Source organism: Condylura cristata, unplaced genomic scaffold (genome assembly GCF_000260355.1).
Source record: "Condylura cristata isolate star-nosed mole 26May11 unplaced genomic scaffold, ConCri1.0 scaffold00011, whole genome shotgun sequence".
Lineage (NCBI taxonomy): Eukaryota > Metazoa > Chordata > Mammalia > Eulipotyphla > Talpidae > Condylura > Condylura cristata.
In genome coordinates this window covers 7889223-7908073 of record NW_004567112.1, presented here as the reverse complement: position 1 = coordinate 7908073, position 18851 = coordinate 7889223, and the positions used below count along the sequence as shown (strand labels likewise).

The 18851-nt window shown below is 49.4% G+C and overlaps 1 protein-coding gene across 8 annotated transcripts in view; it reads right to left on the bottom strand.

Moving 5' to 3' along the window:
- Positions 1-18484, bottom strand: part of GFRA1 (GDNF family receptor alpha 1) — a 198528-nt gene extending 180044 nt beyond the window's left edge. Inside the window, exons 1-4 of one of the 8 annotated variants that reach the window (XM_012723754.1) lie at positions 18276-18484; positions 16057-16350; positions 14901-15194; positions 13601-13684 (exon numbers count right to left, since the gene is read on the bottom strand). In XM_012723754.1, coding sequence (XP_012579208.1) covers positions 13601-13684; positions 14901-15194; positions 16057-16096 — 418 coding nt within the window. In that variant the 5' untranslated portion in view covers positions 16097-16350; positions 18276-18484. Of the gene's footprint in view, positions 1-13600; positions 13685-14900; positions 15195-16056; positions 16351-16646; positions 16759-16814; positions 16970-17189; positions 17285-17317; positions 17789-17939; positions 18200-18275 lie in introns of those variants that run through there. The other 7 variants (XM_012723755.1, XM_012723759.1, XM_004680412.2 and 4 more) reach the window with 7 other exon arrangements.
- Positions 18485-18851: the final 367 nt, after the last annotated feature.

Sequence of the window (18851 nt, the reverse complement as noted above, 5' to 3'; positions counted from 1 at the left end):
GTAACCAGGCATCTCTTTCAATTAAGACAACTCCCTGCATTTAGACTCTCTGAGTTTTTATTCAGACACTCCTATGAAATATTCTGAAGCAAGTTGGGAATTTGGTGCAGAAAACAGCCAATGGAGACAGAAGACTGGAGCAAAAAGGAAACTAAAGAGTATGTAGAAAATGCAGAAGCCAAGTCCACCCGTTGTGTTCTGCAAACAGGCACTGCCCTTCTGGATTTCAAAGGTCCACAGAGAGGCTGAACAGGTCATCCCTACCAGCCAGGTGTACAGTGCTCCTCTGAGGATCCAAATGCTCACGCCCCAGCCACTGGCTACGGTGAAGAAGCAAAAGCCCATGGTGAGCCCAGGCCAGCACAGCACCAGCACTGGGGGTGGGGAGCTGCAGAAAGGCAGGTAGAGAGACATTCCTCTTGGGCTCCAAGAGTGTCTACTGGGGAGGCCTCTTTTCATCAGCTGGTCGCTCTGTCGAAGGAAGCCCTCTGGAGAATTTCCAGTGACACCCATTCTGCTACCCCAATCAAAACGTTCCAGCACAAAAACCCATTGTGAGCTGGCTCCATACTTTTTATTTACACCTGTTGGTACTTTCCCTACTCTGCTGTCTTCTGTTCTACCTGTGCCCACCCATCTTCCCACACCACCCTGTGAAGCCCAGATAGCCTCAGGACTCCTGCCCCTCTGCCAGCCTTTAGCATCTGAATGGGATACCTACTTGATCTTCATATTCTACTGTCTGTATATCTCCCCCTCCCTACCAAGGAAAAGGCAAGTTTGGGAAAGAGAAGCTTGAACTTGGCTTTTACCTGTTCTGTGTTCACCAGGGACCTACTATGATAATAAGCTGTTAGTCACCTACATCAGGCCTGATCTCATTCTCCGATCTAAAGCATCCAGGGCCCTGTGTATGCTTTTACAACACACAACTGTCTTAAGTTGAACTGTGTGAAATTTCTGCCATGCTGGGCCTCCTTGTTGGTGCCAGGAGTTAAGTCTCAACACCACGAAGCTATCAGCAGCCACTGCAGTTCAATCCCTGGCCAGGGAGGTGACCCACATGGCACAGCAGACCTCTCCTGTCTCACCCGCTGCTCCCCTCAGCAGTGTGATCCGCTGCTCCCCTCAGCAGTGTGATCAATCTGCCTGTCCAGCTCCCCACTCTGTCTCTAGTGAATCCTCTCAACTCCCCGTCCCCCACATACCCCTGACCTACACTCCAGCTCTTATACTTATAAATAAGTAAAACAAATCTTTAAATAGCAAAAAAAAAAAGAAATTTCTGCTATTCTAACATGTTGACCTATAAAAATGACCATTTCATATGATTCAACCTAAAAATCCCAGTAATACTAGGGTAAGATTAGCCATCAAGCATCCCTGCTTCTGCTGAGACAAAAGTCAAGCACCTGAGTGTGGCAAACCTTCTTCCCAGCTCTCCTCCCATCTCTGCCCAGGCCCGGTGCTCCAGCATAGCAAAAGCTGACTACCAGCACTCTGGACACCCCCTGCCTTTGTCCATCTGTTGCCTCTACATGCAATGACCTCCCAACCATCCTACTGACCAAACTCCTATCCAGTCCTCAAAACCCAGACCAAAATCACCTACAGTGACCATCTCTAACAAAGCAACACCATCTGCAGTAAGCACCAAGTTATTCCCTCTTTGGGACTATCTGAACCTTTCACAGAGTTCTACCCATGCATTTGCCGCTTACATCATAATTTGTTTGCTTGTTTAAATTTATTCCTAAAACAAAAAAATAAGAAAGTTCTTAGAAGACAATGGCAGTCCTATTCATGTCTGAATCACTGAGGTCTCTCACTAGACTCCTAGTAAGTTCTCAATACCTGATGAATGATCTGACAGGAATGTCACCCCATCACACTGAGATACTGAATAGTGACAGATATCACAGAACCTGAACAATTTTTCTCTTCATTCTAAGATAAATGAATATATAGCAGGTCATAGAATAATCTCTTTTCATTCAACAGCATTTCATTATAACATTGAGGCGAAAATAATCAATTCCTGGCTGGGGCCACAGTCTATGTGAAATTGCATGCTCTCCTCCATGACTTCCCAACTGTAGTTTCCTCCCACATCCCAAAAATGTGCATGTGAGGTTCACTGACATGTCTCAAAGCCCAGTGTAAGACAATGTGGGTGTGTGATGTGCCTGAGACAGATGCGCACAGGTCCAGGTTGAGGGGAGGGTGGGTCCTGCCTAGCACCTTGGCCTGCTGTTGGGAGAGGTCCCAACCACCCAGGCCTTGAGCTGAAATGAGTAGTTCTAAAAATGAATGAGTGAATACATGAATGCATGAGTGAATGAATGAACAGAAATTATTGCTGAATATCTGAAGTGTCTTGGGGTCCCATCAGGTCCTATTTAGAACTTTGGTGTTACTTTTGTGACCACAGATATGCTCTCTGGACTTACCTCTTGCTCATGCCAGTGAACTTATGATAAAACTAGTTTTGTTATACGTTGTTTTGCTTAACCTATGGACCTTGTTAAGTGAGGAGATAGTCTATGTGCCATATGTATTCTATATAAAACATAGTGCATGTTATATGTGTGTGTATCATTCTCATACTCACACATACGGCTCTGTACACAATATCTAACAATCCTTCACACTGTCTGTACTTCACTTTCAGGAGCTGTCTCTTCTGTTGTGTATATGCAAGTAAGAGCTACAGCAGGCTTCTGGAGCCAGATATCCCAGATAAAACTGTGCTCTTGAACTTTTAGGTGTGTGCCCTTGAGTCTCTTACTTAGGCCTCAGCTTCCTTAGCATCCTGTGAGTCTCAGAGCAGCTACCATTAAGCAAGGTTCACATGAGTTACTGCATGGAAAACAGCTTGCTCTGGGCCTCTCACCCTGTTGTGATTATTATTTTTATTTCTCTCTAAGTCTCTTGGAGGGACAGGATAATCATTTCCAGTTGGGAGTCTGTTTCAAATTTCAGCTGGGTCACCCCTTGTCCCTTTCAAATGCCACCTGCCATCCCTAAGCACACAAGGGAGAACAGAATGGTGTAAGCAAAGACCCTCCAGAACTCACTGATCTCGTATCTTCTTCAGCAAGAGGTTATTTGAAACTCATAGTAACCAGGATCAATGAAACATTTCATAAACATGGACTTTAAGAAACCTGCTGGCCTCTTCCTACAAAGAATGCAATCAATGCTTATTTTCATACATTATTAACTGTACACAAAATGATACTGTGCAAAGGGCAACAGAAATAACAGTTGACATGGTGCTTCTCAGGCCATTTAGAGGGATGCGGAGGAAAGTGGTACCAGCGCAGTGGAAAACAAAGGAATTCGTTATCAGGTCTCCTTAGAGTGGGACCCAACTATGTATGCCTCTCTCCACCACTGTGTAATCCCATTTCCAAAACCCAGCCCTCAGCATTCTGCTCTGCTTTAGAAGCCTTCCATCTCACACAGAAATGAAAAGATACAATCCCAAAGTTGCTTCTTTGGTTAATATTTCTGTAGTTCCGCAGGAATGGTTTTAATAGCTTGTACGTTCTGGCTTTCAGTTGTCAATTAAGAACCCACCAGAATGCAGAGCAATATATTAAAGTAACAGATACTGGCTTACATTTCAACTTTAAAAGCCCTTTGTTAAACAGTGTCTTAAGGTGAAAGATGGGACCAAAATGGGAATTAAGGGGGGAGAGAAGAAAAGTGTAGGTTCCCCCCCCACCCCTTCACAAAGGATCCAGGTCTGTGTTGAGAATTATCAGATCACAGAAACAGCACAGTGGGAACAATTCAAACCTGAACTTTTCCACTTATTTGCTGTGGGGTCCTGAGAAAGATACTCAGCCTCTCTGAGAGCAGCTGTCCTCAGAAACTGGGGATAATACAGAGCTTTCGGATTGGTGGCCTCAAGCAGGAAAAAGGGCCAAACACAGGCTGTGTAGGCGCTGGGCAGGCTTGCCATAGGTTCACCTCTCCCCAGCTTCCTCCCCTTGAACAACTGTGCAGGTTTGGAGAGGACAGAGCTCTGGGGGGTGGGGGGTGGGGGGGGGCTGGCAGAGCCCCAGAAGGAACTTGTGGTTTGACCAAAAATAGGCCATTTGACCAAATGATTAAAAGTCTGTCATATGCTAATGCTTAGACGGGGCGGACCTTGAGCCAATTTAGTAGGAGTAAATTGCAATTGATTTTCGAAGAAATTGCTTGTTCTCTTGCCGTTCCTCAGCTGTGTCACACTCTCTCACACACAGCTGCCTTTGTCACAGCCAGAATCAACTGAAACACATGTCAAGGAAGAATCTTTGGAGGAAAATATTGAATAATGTAGACATCCATATTTACATACATACATGGTAAACACACACGCATGAGCAGGGGAGACACAGATCTATGGGTATCTCTGTGCACCTACATGTTTCTACAGAGGTCATCTGCAGGACTAGAATTCAGAAGCCACGCAGCCCCACTCTCCTGTATATTCTGCAAACCGCTCTGTGGTGTGAAAGCTATCCTGAGTCATTTTATCTTCACAACCCACTACTTGAAGAAAGAGCATTAAAAAAGCACACCCCTAAAAGTCCTCTCCACACACTCTCCAGCTCTGAGTATGTAAGTCCCTGGGATGGAAAAGAAAATGGCTAAAAGATCACAGAAGATAAAAATCATAACAATAGCTGCTTTCACCCCTCATTTCTGATATGGCAGAGGCCCTCTTAGAACATTAATTAGAATGGAAAGAGAGATGAAAGAGATGCCCAGGGGACATAGTAAATTAGCCCCTTATGCAAATTACCCATTCGTTTTCATCACTGACCCAGCTAGTTAAGTCTCTAAATTACTGGAAGTAGTTAGCTTCTTTAAGAAAAAATGCCAGGTGAAGGATTTTTTTTAATAATCCGAGGGCTGACAGCAACACATCATTCCTCGTTTTTCCTTGCAGACAACTCTGAAAGGAGTCAAAAGATATGAAAATCAACATTCTGGCCATTGATTCCTGTGGCCAGAGACCCATTAACCCTTGTCCCGAGAACCATTGTGCAGCCCTGGACTAATCCCCCCCTTAATGAAAGCCCGCATTTCTCACCAGAGCTGAGTACAGTCTGAGGGCAGCAGGCAAATGGGGCCCAGACCTGAGCTGGTGAAGGACAATTCAAACAAGGTGGGGAAATGCCAGGATATGGAGAATTTCCAATATCAATCCAAAAACAAACACACACCTAATTTTACTTGTCATCACTCTCCTCGACAATTTATGTTCTACTGTCCTAGAAATTTATGGAACTCTCTGTGCTCTTATCAGTAAAACAAGAGGATTGGACTAGAATGACCTCCAAAAGACCTACTGCATCTATAGTCCAGGGATTTTTATTTACCCCTCAGTAAAACAAACTGGACGCTTCCCATTATTTAATTTATTTAAATATAATCTTATGATAGGCATTTTGTCTCCTGACCTCACTTCTGGCTTCCTTTTCTTCTTCCCTGCTCTCATTTCCCTGTCTTTCCTGTTTTCTCCACTCCCTTCTTCTGTCTCCTCTTCTTTGATCTATCCAAAGAAGATGCATTAAACACAGTCCAGTTCAAAGTAGGTATATCCTGAATAACTCATACTTTGCATAAATATTACTAAAATGAAAATATATATATGCCAAGATCACATTTCTTCGGTATGAAAAACAAGCTCAAAAGAACAATAGTTAAGTCCAGGATAATATAAGTTTCAATAGACAGCACCTCAGAAAGGAAGGAAAATATATTACAGATCATTCTAGTCAACTGCCCGCCTTTTATGGAAGGAGCAGATGGCTCTTGGGAAGGGCAGACACTTGCCCAAGGTCACCCCGCTGGTGAGGTTGTGAAGCTGGAAGAACACCACTCTCCTGATTGCTGGGCCAGTATTCTTTTGACCAGACAATCCCACTTTGATTCCTTCTTTGGAGAATTTGATACTGTATCCCAGAGAACAACAAAGTAGGGGTGAGGGGAGATGCATCCTTTGGAAAGAACAAGCTTCAACAGCAGAAAAATTAAGAGATGGTATAAAGAAATGCTTCAGAGGACTAAGGAGAAGGAATGAGGACACACATATTGGCTATAAATAATTTTGCACCTTGTAACAATCTTCAGTTCATGCAATTACCTGTCACTCACTGATGTTTTATCTCCTCTCATCCACTAAGAGGACCTACAGTAACTCTATGCAAAATATTTGACTGTCTATGTCCACAGCCCTCTCTGCAGCCTTCAGGTCTTTGCTATAAGTATCTAGGTACTGAAATGACCTGCTTGATTCAGGAAACTTCTTGAGGTCAACAGTTCCCTCGAAGTAATAAAGTCTGGCTTTGGAAAGTGGTCAGTAATGTAAGAAGAAACAGACTCCTCAGGACTCCAGACAAACAAGGAAGCATGTGTCCCCTATGACCCCATTTCATACCAAACATACAATATATACATAGATATATGTACATATGTGTATACACATATTTACAACAATAGTAAAATCTTAAAAAGTTCTTACCAACATTTCTACAGAGGTTATTGTTGGCTGCTGGGACTAAGAGCCATTTAAAATTTATTTTCCCTTTTCACCTGTTTGTAATTTCTTATTGTTTTACTATAAAAATGGATTGCCGAGGGGCCAGACAGGGAGAGAATAAAGACCAAAAGTAGTGGTCTGTGAAAGTGAAATGTAAGTGTACTTAGCAGAGCCTGTGGAGACGGAAGCATCTCCCAGGTTTAAGGCATGCCCTTCTCGGAGAGCAGTAATTCTTCCTGCTATGAGGGGCGTTGGAAAGCAGATTTATGGGGAGAGGTTAGAAGAATGGGAATCAGTCAAGCTGAGAAGGAAAGGCTGATCACAGGAAACCTTAAGCACAGGAAGAGCTCCCAGCCCGGGTGATTACTAGCTGAAGCAAACTCACCTCTGGTCAAAGAACATAAGGATAGGGACTCCTGAGAGCAGGAAGGTGGCGGGCAGGAATCAGGAAGACCTTCCCCAAGGGGAGTTCAGAGTCATGCTGACTTATTAAGAGGTGGGACTTGCCTCTGGAGCCCTTTAGACAGAGAATATTGTCTTATTTATTATCTTAAGTAGTTTATGATTAGTCTTCCTGTGAAGGTCAAGATTGCGACCCTTTTCAAGACATGGATTCACTATTCCATGGTCAGGAAATACTTGTCTGCTGAACAGAGTCCCAGTCTGGATTCAGGAAAGTCAAGCACTAACATGGGCTGGGGGCAGATTAAAAATAACGGACATTTATTGAGGCCACGTCCATTTCAGGCACTGTGCTAAGTATTTTACACCTAGCATCTTTACTTTGCAAATCCTTGGAAAGTAGGTGTAATTATCAACCCATTTCACATCCAAGGAGCCTGAGGCACAGTGACCTCAAATCACCTGCCGAAGAGAAGTGTGCCAGAGCAAGGATGCTTGAGGCAGGGGGAATCCAGAGCATATTCTTTCACCAGTGTGAAAAGTGCTTGTGTGTATGTTGGGACAGGGGAGAAGCTGCCAGAGCACAGGTGAGTCAGCAGCTGGCCAAAAGATGAAAGGTCGATGAGTAGGAGAGCATGTGGCGGCAGGATGAAGCCAGGTCAATCCTGTGAGCACCAATGTGCTAAGGTAAGACCTGGCCATGAAGAGGCCGGCTCGAATTGGGAGAGACAGGGAGGTCAACACGTAGGCCAAAAAGCTCAAGTGTGAAATGAGATGGACTTGTTAAAGGAATAGGAGAAAATGGTTCAAAGACTTGCACTTAACTAGCAACGGGTCCAGCGGAAAGACTGAGGGTGGCAGTGGAGATGGAGATGAGCCCAAAGCATGTAACTTAGATTACTGGAAATATGCCATTCTCTCAGAGACTCAGGAAGAGAAGGGAAGAAGGAGCAGTGGGGAAAGATGATGACAGCATTTTGGATGTGCTGGGTGAAGCAACAGAGATACCTCTGAATGGAATGGTCCAGATCTCAGTAAGAAACACAAACTTGGAACTCAAGAGAAGCTGGAGTAAGCAGGAAGGCTCTGAGCCAACCCCAGTAGCTGAAGTTCCAGGAATGGATGAAGTTTGTCTGGAGAAGGCAGAACAGAAAGACGCCACCACAGTCTCCCCCGAAGGCAGTGTCATGTCCGGACAAGCAGCTGCCTCCAAACAGTGTGACCCAGCCAAGCGGCATCCCCTCTCTGAGCTTCAATTATGTATAAGCAAAGGGTTTGACTAGGTTAACAGGGTGCTGCTTAGCACCAGGAAGGATGCCCATGGCAAGCAGACACCCTATAAAATGAGTAAGCCCTAACTTTCCAGTTAGAAAGACAGACCATAAATAAGCCCTGCCTGTTGCCTGTGACTAACAACTATCACAAAAGCAAGAGCAAAGGGCTGTCCCTGGTGGCACAACGGGTTAAAGCACAGTACTACAAAGCTAGACGCAGCCATTTCAGCACAAGTTCGATCCCCAGCCAGGGAGGTGACCCACATGGCGCAGCAGACCTCTCCTAGCTCTCCTGCTGCTTCCCTCAGTGTGCTTTGTTGATCTGCCAGTTCTGCTTCCCACTCTGTCTCTGGTGAGTCCTCTCACCCCCCTGTACCTCTAGCCTGTACCCCAGTTCTGTATATTTAAAAAATAATAAATCAAACAAGAGCAAAACACAGCCTGAAGAAGTCCTAAGTGGAAGTGCTTGTGTGGAGGAATTTAGCATGGTCCTTGGAGAGGAAATTTGATCTTGGCCTTGAAGAACAGAAACTTCCGGAACAGAGGCAAAGCCACATACAAAAAAATGAACAAAGAATCTGCATAAAACACCTGGTTTAGCTCAATGAGCTTGAGTGGAGACGGGGTCAGGGGGCAGGGAGAGGACAGTGGGACACATGGCCTGCCAAGGAGTTTACCATACATGCCCAAGTGATACCAAGGAAGCCACGAAGCCACAGGGCTTCCAAGTACAGAGACAACACAATTAGTGAGTTCTTTCAGACAGTGGAAAGCAAGGGGCCACAGACACCCCTAGCTGGTATTTACAAGCCCTTTTCTCTTGTCATGATTTGACAAGACAGTGGGTGACCTTATAAAGCTTTTCTTCGACATGTACGATTCTTTAAGAAAAGTTTTTTTTTGTAATAGTGACCTAACTATGAGAGTGCATTCAAACAGAAAAGCTAAACATGGCTAATTATTCACAGCATCACTCAGGAAAAAGGGGGCTGGATTCAGAAGGGAGTTCAGGGGCACCTCATCCTGGATCAAACCATGTCCAGGCCTGTGAGGAACCAGAGCAGGACCCCCTGTCTTCCTTGGCAGGCGGAAGTCACTCTAAGAACTTGGGAAATGGTCAGCGAGCAGGAAGTGTGCTCACTACACATCAGATTTAGGTTGTTCAAATCCTGACATCAGTTGTCCCCCACAACCTTTCCACTTGATTCTCCTCCAAAGTCACCACCTTTAATTAAATTCGGAGAACGCCTTGCATCTCTTAACTCTTCACAAAATCCAGCATCCGGGTCGATCCTTTCAGACCTCAGTGCCCTGGTTTCCTGGAGAGGCTCGGTCTGTTCTCTGATCCTCCAACCTCGAACTGCACTTTCAAAGTCTCTCACTGCTTTGTTCTACCCCTGAAGTCGGAAAACATCACCAACAGGTTTGTCTTCCTTTCAAAACACTATTTTAAATCACTTCTTGCCACTTGCATACTTTTTTTTTAAAGATTTATTTACTCATACAGAATTGGGGTACAAGCCAGAGATGCGGAGATTGAGAGGATTCACCAGAGACAGAGCAGGGAGCAGAACAGGCAGATCAACGAAGTATACTGTTGAGGGGAGCAGCGGGCGGGTCAGGAGAGGTCTGCCACGCCATGTGCATTTCCTCCAGGGCAGGCGGGGATCGAACTCATGTGGAAGTGGCCCAAGCTTCTTAGTGCTGTGCTTTAACCCACTGCGCCACCAGGGTGGGCCACCACTTGCATACTTTTATGAGACAATAAGGGTGGGGTGGAATGGAGGTTAAAGAGTACAGTTGCAGCTGGGAGAATAGCAGGAGTGAACACCCCCTGCGGCTGCTTCCTCTGGGCCCCCAGTACCCACCCAGCTCTGCCCTCTCACCCCAGGGCACCCTGCTATTCTCTTCTCTCCTCTCGCACCCTCTGGCACTGGCTCATTTTCCTTTGAATCCTTCAGTTCATTACCCAATTCTTCATGCTCCACGCCCCCTAAGATCCACACGGGCATCAACCCACATAAAAAGCATCTTGCCAGGTCTTCGAAGTACCTTACAGACCAAAGATGTCACTACTGAGGTTCCACAAGAGCAGGCCCTCCAAACCCTACCACCGTCTCCTGGATGAAGCATCCTGATTTCCCCTCTGCAGCTCAGACTTGAGGTCAGAGATGACTACGTTTAGGTCCCATCTTATCTTTGACCCTTCTTTCCCCAGAGGCCAGGCCATCCACGGATCAGATCTCACCAGTGATCAAATAAACAATGGCAGAGTTGGCCCCGGTTTGAGGAGGCCAGAGAACATGGAAATACAGCATGCCCAACATGCCTTGTTCGTGAGAGGATTCAGCTCACATTTAATGTATGTGGATAAACACTGGGCAGAGAAATCCAAATATGGAAACCCTGATTGCTACCTTATCTATAAAAGGCAGAGACCCAGTTGTCCTGGTTTCCTCAGAGGCTTTCAAAGCAGAAACTGTTCTAGAAACTCAGATTCGACCCATGAAAAGCAACATTTATCATCCCGCTTCTCTGTCCTCCACGCTCCAAATGCCAACCTGGATAATATGCATTATTCAATGACTTAAAACCTCTCAAGGCTCCATTTGGCTTTGCCGGAGCCACTTAAGACACACAAGCGCTGTCAGAGGTCAAAGCTTATTAGTGTTGGAACCTAAATTCAATGCGCTTGAGATGTAAGATGGAGCTCCAGACAAGGCCTTCCTCACTCTGACTAATTCATTATGACTTCTGGGTCCTCAGCTGGACGGGTCTTACCAATTCGGGATCACACTTTCTATGAAAGGAAACCTGGCTGAGAGAGGAAACCAGAGAGTAAAAGAGTAGAACTTGGCCCATGCAGCGCTTCCTACACTTGTCCAGAAATTGGGACCAGCCAGTGGTATCCAGGAATGACCAAGCCACTCTGAATACAGTGACCCAAGAATGGACAGCAGTGGGTGCCTGCACTGAGCACACAACCAACAGATATGAGCATGTCTCTACCTTTCCAGTAGAAAGGCAGACACATAAATAAGTCCTGTCCGTAGGCTGTGACTAACATCTATCGTAAAAAGCGCAAAATCAGCATGAAGGTGTCCCAAGGGGAAGTGCCTAGCTGAGGGAATTCTACCACAACTTCAATCTTCCCAGGAATCCTGGACTCTCAGGGCTGAAGGTTATTGACTCCAATGGCCTCATTATACCATGTTGAGAGGGATGCAGCAAGGAAAACGGAGTCTGCTAAGTCCTGAAGATCCTAGCAGTCCTGAAATGAAAAGCCTGCATTCTCATGCTCACTGTCCGTGGGGAGGTGGATATCCTTAAGACTGAGGAGTAAGGTTCCCATGGGCCAGGCAGCAGGTAAGAGGCACTGCCCTTCAAAGGCACTAGGAAATCCAGGGTCACTACCGGCACCCCGTGTGCCATTTCCACCTTAGTTCTACAGACCTGTCCCCTAGAAAACCTGGACGGTCACATTCTCTGGCCTGTGCTCCTCTCCTTCACTGTCTGAGATGCTGGCCTACCTGGGCAAGGGGAGACAGTGCATTAGTAGAAATGATGGGCACTATTCTGGATAATATATGATCACCTCCAATATACACATGCATGCACTCATGCATACCCTTCCTCTGAACCAAAGACAAAGGGTCAAGGTCTGTTTCTCAAGCTCCATGTGCATATGAAGCAGCCAGTCCACAGCTCTTCTTAACACGCAAACACGGATTCAGAAGATAAGGCATGAGTCTCTGCACCAGCTTCCCATGGATGTCAATGCTGCTGGTCAAGGAACACACTCTCAGCACCCAGAGGAAGATGCTACAAAGGCTTACACTCAGTCCAGTCTAGCTTTAAATTCTGATGCCATTAGTGAGGAGCTTGGTGATTCCTAGGCAGTCTTCTTAATTTCACCTGGCCTCAACTGCCTCATCTCTAAAATGGAAACAATAATACTAAACAGCAGCTCTTAACACAGCATGTGGCTTATAATAAAGGCTTAATAAATGTCGATTGGTGACTGCCTCTAAAATTCATGAGGCTAGGATGACATCTGTCTGGTTCACTGCCAACATGGCCAGAAGTCTGTAGGTGCCCGATAAATGAATGCATAATCCACCCACACGAAATATCAATCCATATTCCCTTGGCTCTGTGGCTTTCTGCAGGAAAACAAAACATTTAGAACACTAAAACACTCTTGCCAGTAACAAACTATCATGTCACAGAGTCAAATTTAACACTGACCACTGTGTTTAACCACCAAGAACATGTCATTTGTGATGACTCTATATACTTGAGAAAATGTTTCAACTACAAACAAATAAAGACAAAGTCAGTCTGGAATCTGTATGTCATTATGAGAAATTACCGTCTTGTTCATTATTTATGAGGTTCTCTAAATGCAGATGTTATGAAAAACTTCATTTTAAAACAAAGTTCACTTCCAAGATAAAAGCAGAATTGCTAAGTGAGGCAAAACAAACCTTGGGTAAGCAGGACTACTTTTTATAGGGCCATGGGGCAGTTATGCATTCTATATGCACACACTTATTCAGGAGGAATTAGAAAATAACGAATTGTTAACTCATTCTATATGCACACACTTATTCAGGAGGAATTAGAAAATAACGAATTGTTAACTCAAAAGCAGGTAAGTCTAAGCCCTCCCTGGTGGCGCAGCGGGTTAAAGCACAGCCACTGAAAAGCTAAAGCCACTTCCACATGAGTTCGATTCCCGCCTGTCCCAGAGGTGACCACATGGTGTGGCAGACCTCTCCTGACCCGCCCGCTGCTCCCCTCAGCAGTGTACTTCTAGATCTGCCTGTTCTGCTCCCCACTCTGTCTCTGGTGAAGCCTCTCACTGCCTCTGAGCCTCTGGCCTGGACCCCAGTTCTGTATGCACAAATAAATAAATCTTTGAAAAAAAAGCAGGTAAGTCTATCCAAAATGCTTCCTCAATTGAAGACGATCCTCAGATGTCTTGTAAAATGTGTGGCTTCATTTGAACAGATCCGGTTTCAGAGATGCTGTTGTGGGAGGTACAGCAAGAAGGGGATTCGATTGCCACCTACAGACAGAAACGGCACTTCCTTTGCCAGAGCTGGCCAATCATATTTTCATGTAAAACAAAATTCAACTCAGTCACTTCTCTCCAACCTCTTCCAAACCACCACGCCACATTACTTCATTTAGAATTACTTTGAAGTCACAATCATCTCTAGGCATTCTGCCTCTTTATTATCATCATCCTCTTTCTAATTTCCGAGAAACACTGTGCCATTCACTATCTACTTAGACACTATTTGAGAGCCAAAGCGAAGGCAAGCCAACAGATTTCAAGCAGGCAAAGGCATCAGAGTGGAAGTATAAATCTGCTTACCTGGTATGAAGGGGACCACCCGAAATATATCAGATAATCTGCTGTTAACTGGTTCATAGGGGGAATCTTCGAGCAGATCATTTCCTGAAAACAACAGAAAAGGAGGCTCAGACAGGGAAAATAGACATATTTCAGGCAATTTCTGTCACTGAATCTGAATTCTAATTATGTTATGATTGTGTAACAAAAAAAGATGCTGAAGCTTTCAAAGATCTCAAATGCCTCTATTTGGCTGTGGTTATTTCTTTTCATTCCCACCATGTTGTCCTCGCTCTCCAGAGTGCCATGAAAACACTGGAGAGCAACCCAGCCTGATCTTGCCAGAAAACTCTCCCACTCTTTGCAAAGGAATGAAATCAGAGAGGAAGGAGCCAGTGACGTCACAAGCCCAACTTGCTTCCAGAAGCCAATGGAGGAAAGGTGACCTAAAAGAGGCCCCCGTTTCCTCTGCCCCCCAAACATAGCAAGCACTCAAAAAGCAGGTACCCCTGGCTATGAAACAGTCTCTGCAATAGGGCTTCTTTAATAGCTTCTTGGAGGAAGTGGCAGCTGAGCGATCAAATCTGTATATTACAAAATTTCAGCAAGAGTCTCAGTGGCCTCTGCTGGGTGTCTGTGTTAGATTTACAAACACCAGCCACCTCTGGAGCACAAACCCCAGAAAATCCCACTGGAATGGATGGTTGTGACAAGTGGGCCTTTCTCTCTGTGAGCCACCACTGTGTTAACCAAGGTTGAACCACACCATCTGGTTCGCGACTCAGCTAATGGAAGAAGATGACAAATGGTTTTCCCCATTATGCCTTTGATCAGGTTGTGTGTTGGGGGCAGGGGGGCCACAGTGGATTCTACTGGACCTTTTACACTGAATTCTTTAGCTTAAGTCAGAGTCACTGAAAGGGAAGGAGAAAGGGGTAAACTCCAGGCCAGGGAAGGAGCAAGTCTTTGGAGTATTAGTCTGTGCAGTGACTCAGGCCTCCTTGGGAGGTTAAGCAGAGGCTCCCAGGTGGGACTTTTAATGGGCTTCTTCTCTTGCTCTGACCAAGTTTCAGAGAGGTCAGCGCGGGGGCCCTCGGGGCTGTCCCCCACCCCCTCATGGGTTTTCTGACAAACAGGCCCCAACAATTCTTGCTTGGGAGGCAGCAAACACCAGCTGCCGCTGTCCCTGGGGGCCAATGAAAGGTCTTCTTGCTGCAGCTGGGGAGAAGTGAGTGGAGGATGAGGTCAGAGCCAGACCAGGGGCCCAGGGCCGCTGCCTTCCGAGGCCTGGGGGCAGGAGTGGGGGCCCGACCAGGCGTACCCTGCAGGCTCTGGTACATGCTCCAGTAGATGCGCAGGCAGTTCTTCTCCTTCTTCATGCCCCTCTTGCAGCGGCAGTTGTAGAGCGACTTCTGCTTGAGGGCCTCCATGGCGCTGCGGCACTCGTCCTTGGCCTCCAGGCCGGATGTCAGGCTGAAGTTGGTCTCCTTGCCCGCCACACACTGCCTCAGCGTGCGGTACTTGGTGCTGCAGCTCTGCTCCTTCTGGCACTGGTCGCTGGCTTTCACACAGTCCAGGCGGTCCCCGCCGATCACCTCGGCGGCCAGGAGCGCGTCTGCGGGTGGAGGGGGGCGCCTGAGTGCAGTCGCAAAGGGGCCCCGTCCCGCTGCCCGCCCGCGGAGGGCGCAGGCTTGGTCGGGCTTCTGCGGCTCCGGGCGCAGGGGCCGCATCAGCCCCCCACCCACCACCCCAGCCCACGCCTGGGAGTCCATTTCCCGCCCTGGACCTCCAGCCACCCGGGTCTCTCCTCCAGAGACGCTTGCGGGTTTTCTGCGCTTTGCCGGGAAGCCAGAGCAACACCGAGTGCGTGCGGGTCCCGCCGGCTCCAGCCACCAGACTGAAACGGCCGCTCGGCCTCCAGAGCCGCCCTCCCACGTCCCCAGTTGCAGTGTCGCGACTCCCCCCACGCCGGCCCGAAGCCCGGGGGCTTTCGGAACTGTGCCGCTGGCCTGGCCGGGGCAGCAGCTCCCCGGCCCGAGGCTAGCCGGGCAGGGAGCACCAGGACGCTCTTGGGGGACAGGGTGAGGGGGAAAGTTTTCCTTTCGAAGTTTACTCTCCCGATCCAGCGTTCGTCCACACCCCACCTGCCCGCTGGCCCTCTGCAAGCTCCCCGGGACTCGCAAGGGGCGCTGAGTCTGTGGCTGGATTGCTCGGGTCCCCTCATTCCCAGCCAGGCTAGCTCATTAAATACCACAGAAAAATAAAAGCCAAGCAGAAAAGCTGCGCCTGCAGCGCTGCGCCGTCACCGCCTCCCAAGCCCGGGGTGTCGAGGATGCAAGACCCCCTTCCCCAAAACGAAACTTTGCCCTTCCGCCCACAGCGCACCCGCGCCGCAATCTGCGGGTGTGGGGGGCGGGCTGCCGCAGGCACCCCTCGTAAAAACCCCGACAGGAAAGCTAGGGGCGGCCTCGACTTACCCAGGAGCGGCAAGGCGAAGTACAGGGTTGCCAGGAACATGGTGCCGGCGCGCGGTTGGTCCCGCCCCCCCAAAAAATCCTGAGCCTCGGCTGGGTCTCGCCGAGGGAGCTCAGCATGCAGCGATCCCCGGACAGCCGCGCTGCTCTGGTCGTCCAAAGTTCAGCTCCATCCAGTGAGAAAGGAAACTCCTGGGTCCGTCCACCGCTACCTCCGCTGGCGACTCAGCTCCCGATGGGCGGCCGGCGCGAGGGCGGGAGGAGGTTCCGCTTTGAGGGGTTCAGGTCCGACCCAACCTGGAAGGAAGAGCGCGCTTTGAAAGGAGAGCCGAGCGCGCTGGAACCTCCCCCCGCCCCTCTCCCCTCCCCGGCTCCTGCCTTGGGGGACTTCTCAGCGCCGGGCTGGGACCCACCCCCACTCGGGTCAGAGCTTGAGGAGGGGGCGCTAGGGGTGCCTGGGCGAGTATTCCGGGGAGCCGCCTGCACCGGAAAGAGGGGGGCTGGGGAGATCGGACGCGGACTCCCAAAGTCCAACGGGGGTGTCTATCGGATCCGACCCAAGAAGCTGAACGCAAGCAAATAAATAACGTTACTTTCCGAGCGCCGCCAGGGAACTGGCCCTGCCCGGAGCCGGAGCTCGCGGCGGCGGCAGCTCCCGCGCGGAAAGCGCCCCAGCTCGCGCCCCTTCTCCCTGGAAGTTGGCCGCCCCCTCCTCGCTCCAGCTCGCACGCTCAGCCGCCGGCCCTCCCCACCCCAAGCACCAATCGCGGTCCACCCTCGCCGTCCTCCTTTCCCGCGGCTCGAGTCCTCTCAGAGGCGCCCGGGCCAGGGGACCGACGTCGCGGCTGGGGCGGAAACCCGGCTGGGGCGCCCCTGCCAGCCGCAGGTCCTCCACTCCCGCCTGGGTGTCGGCGCCGCGCGCTCACTCCCGGAGCCCTGGACTCGGGCGCATTCACGCCACCGCCTCAGGCGAGCGCTCTGGCCCGCAGCCCCCGCGCGCCTGGCAGGTGCAGCCGCGCACGTCTTGCGCCCCCGGACCCCAAAGTTGAGGGGGTGCCTGCAAGAGGGGGCGAGGGAAAGCGACCCTGGGTTTTCAAAACGACCGGATGAGGAAACTGTCTTCAAACGCCATCAACCTGGACTCAACTGACTCTGTCCAGCTCCAGAATGGAGCCAGTTTATTTGTTTGTTTATTCTTTGGGGTGCCCCCGCCTCCGCCTCTTTCTGGGCTCCCTTCTCTGCCCTAGGAAGAAGATGCGGTAACCTTGGAGAGCGGGGAGGACCGAGTTGGGCCCGGACGATTTCCCAGCAGAGTCCCCGGCTTGGATGCCGGGAACAAGGATGCTAGTGGGTATCGCAGCAGCGCGGAGGACAGCGGGCTCCGAGGCCAGATTTAGCCACAGGACCCTGGGCCTGCTCGCGTTCCCACCGGTCCCTCCGGATGCTTCCGCACCGACGCCGCAGAGGAACCCGCTCGCGGGCGGTGGGACTCGGGCCGGACCCCGCACGCGCGCACAGGACGCCGAGCGCTATTCAGCCGGCTGCCGCTAGCGCTGCCAGCGCGCTCGCTCGTTGCTCGCTCGTTCTAGCTCTCTCGCTCTTTCCCCCACCACTCTTTCTCATTCTCTCTCACACAGAAACACACACTCGCGAGCACAAAAGGACACAATACAGAAGGGCTCTTTCTTCGTTCTAGTGCAGTCGTGGCCTTCTTCCCAACACAAAGTTTTGCCCCACGTCACTCGCGGCTGTGACTTCAGACTTAGCGCGTTAAAGACGCATCCAGACTCTGGGCCCCAGAGCCGCGATCGCGGATTGCACCCCCCCTCCCCCGCTCGCATCCAGACCAGCGCCCCCACCCCCGCACATGCCCACGCAGTCACTACCTCTTTCCTGCAGCTTAGACCAGGAGACAAAAGCTGAGCCCCAGGCCCGCTGCATTTTAAACGCGTCAGGTCTGGTTTTAGGAAATTATCAGCTGACCTCCATCTTGGCTGTTTCGCGTGAATTTTAAAATAAGGAACGTGAAAGCCCAACACATACACTGCCCTTCACCCCAGTCCCTGGGATCACTCGTTCACAGTCCTGCAGGGCACAGGAACCCCTACTCCTCCCGGGCAATCAATCGCTCCCTTCCTGGCAGCCCGGGGACTCCGCCCGAAACAAGCACAAGTCCACCCTGGGTCCTGAGGGGGGCCTGGGGAACAGCCTCATTGGCTTACGACTGTCCTGAAGCTCAGTACTCGGGATCTTTGCAGATGTCCAAGTTCATCTCTCAGGGAAACCGAGTTTGAGTCAAGTCTGAGTGAGCCCAGCTGTCAAATCTGCAAATCTATCACACCAGACAATGCGCTGCTGAGGAAAGAAAAGAAATGCTCCTTTTGATCGAGGGGGTTAAAAGGAAAGGGCAAGGGTTTGGGGTGAAGTTTGAGACCTGGGGAGGGGCGGGGAGAAGAGGCGCAAGAGAGGTGGGTGGTAGCTTTCCATTCAAACTACCCAGGCTGTGGCTTTGGCTCACTTCCCAGCTGTTCATTGTTGGAAGTGTGTCTGCCTCTGTGCGCCCCAAACCCAAGGACCGACGCCCCACCAACACCGATAGGCTCTTGTGCACAAGTTCCTCAGGGACGGGAAAGAGATTGACACCCTCATCAGGCAGCCCCCACCCCCAGACACACACACTCACACACACACATGCCATACAGGGATTTCTTGTGCAGTGTATCAGTTTACACTTGGTTGTTGAGTAAACAAAGCAAACATATGTCACTTTTTGGCGACAGGTGGTTCAAACCAAGGGC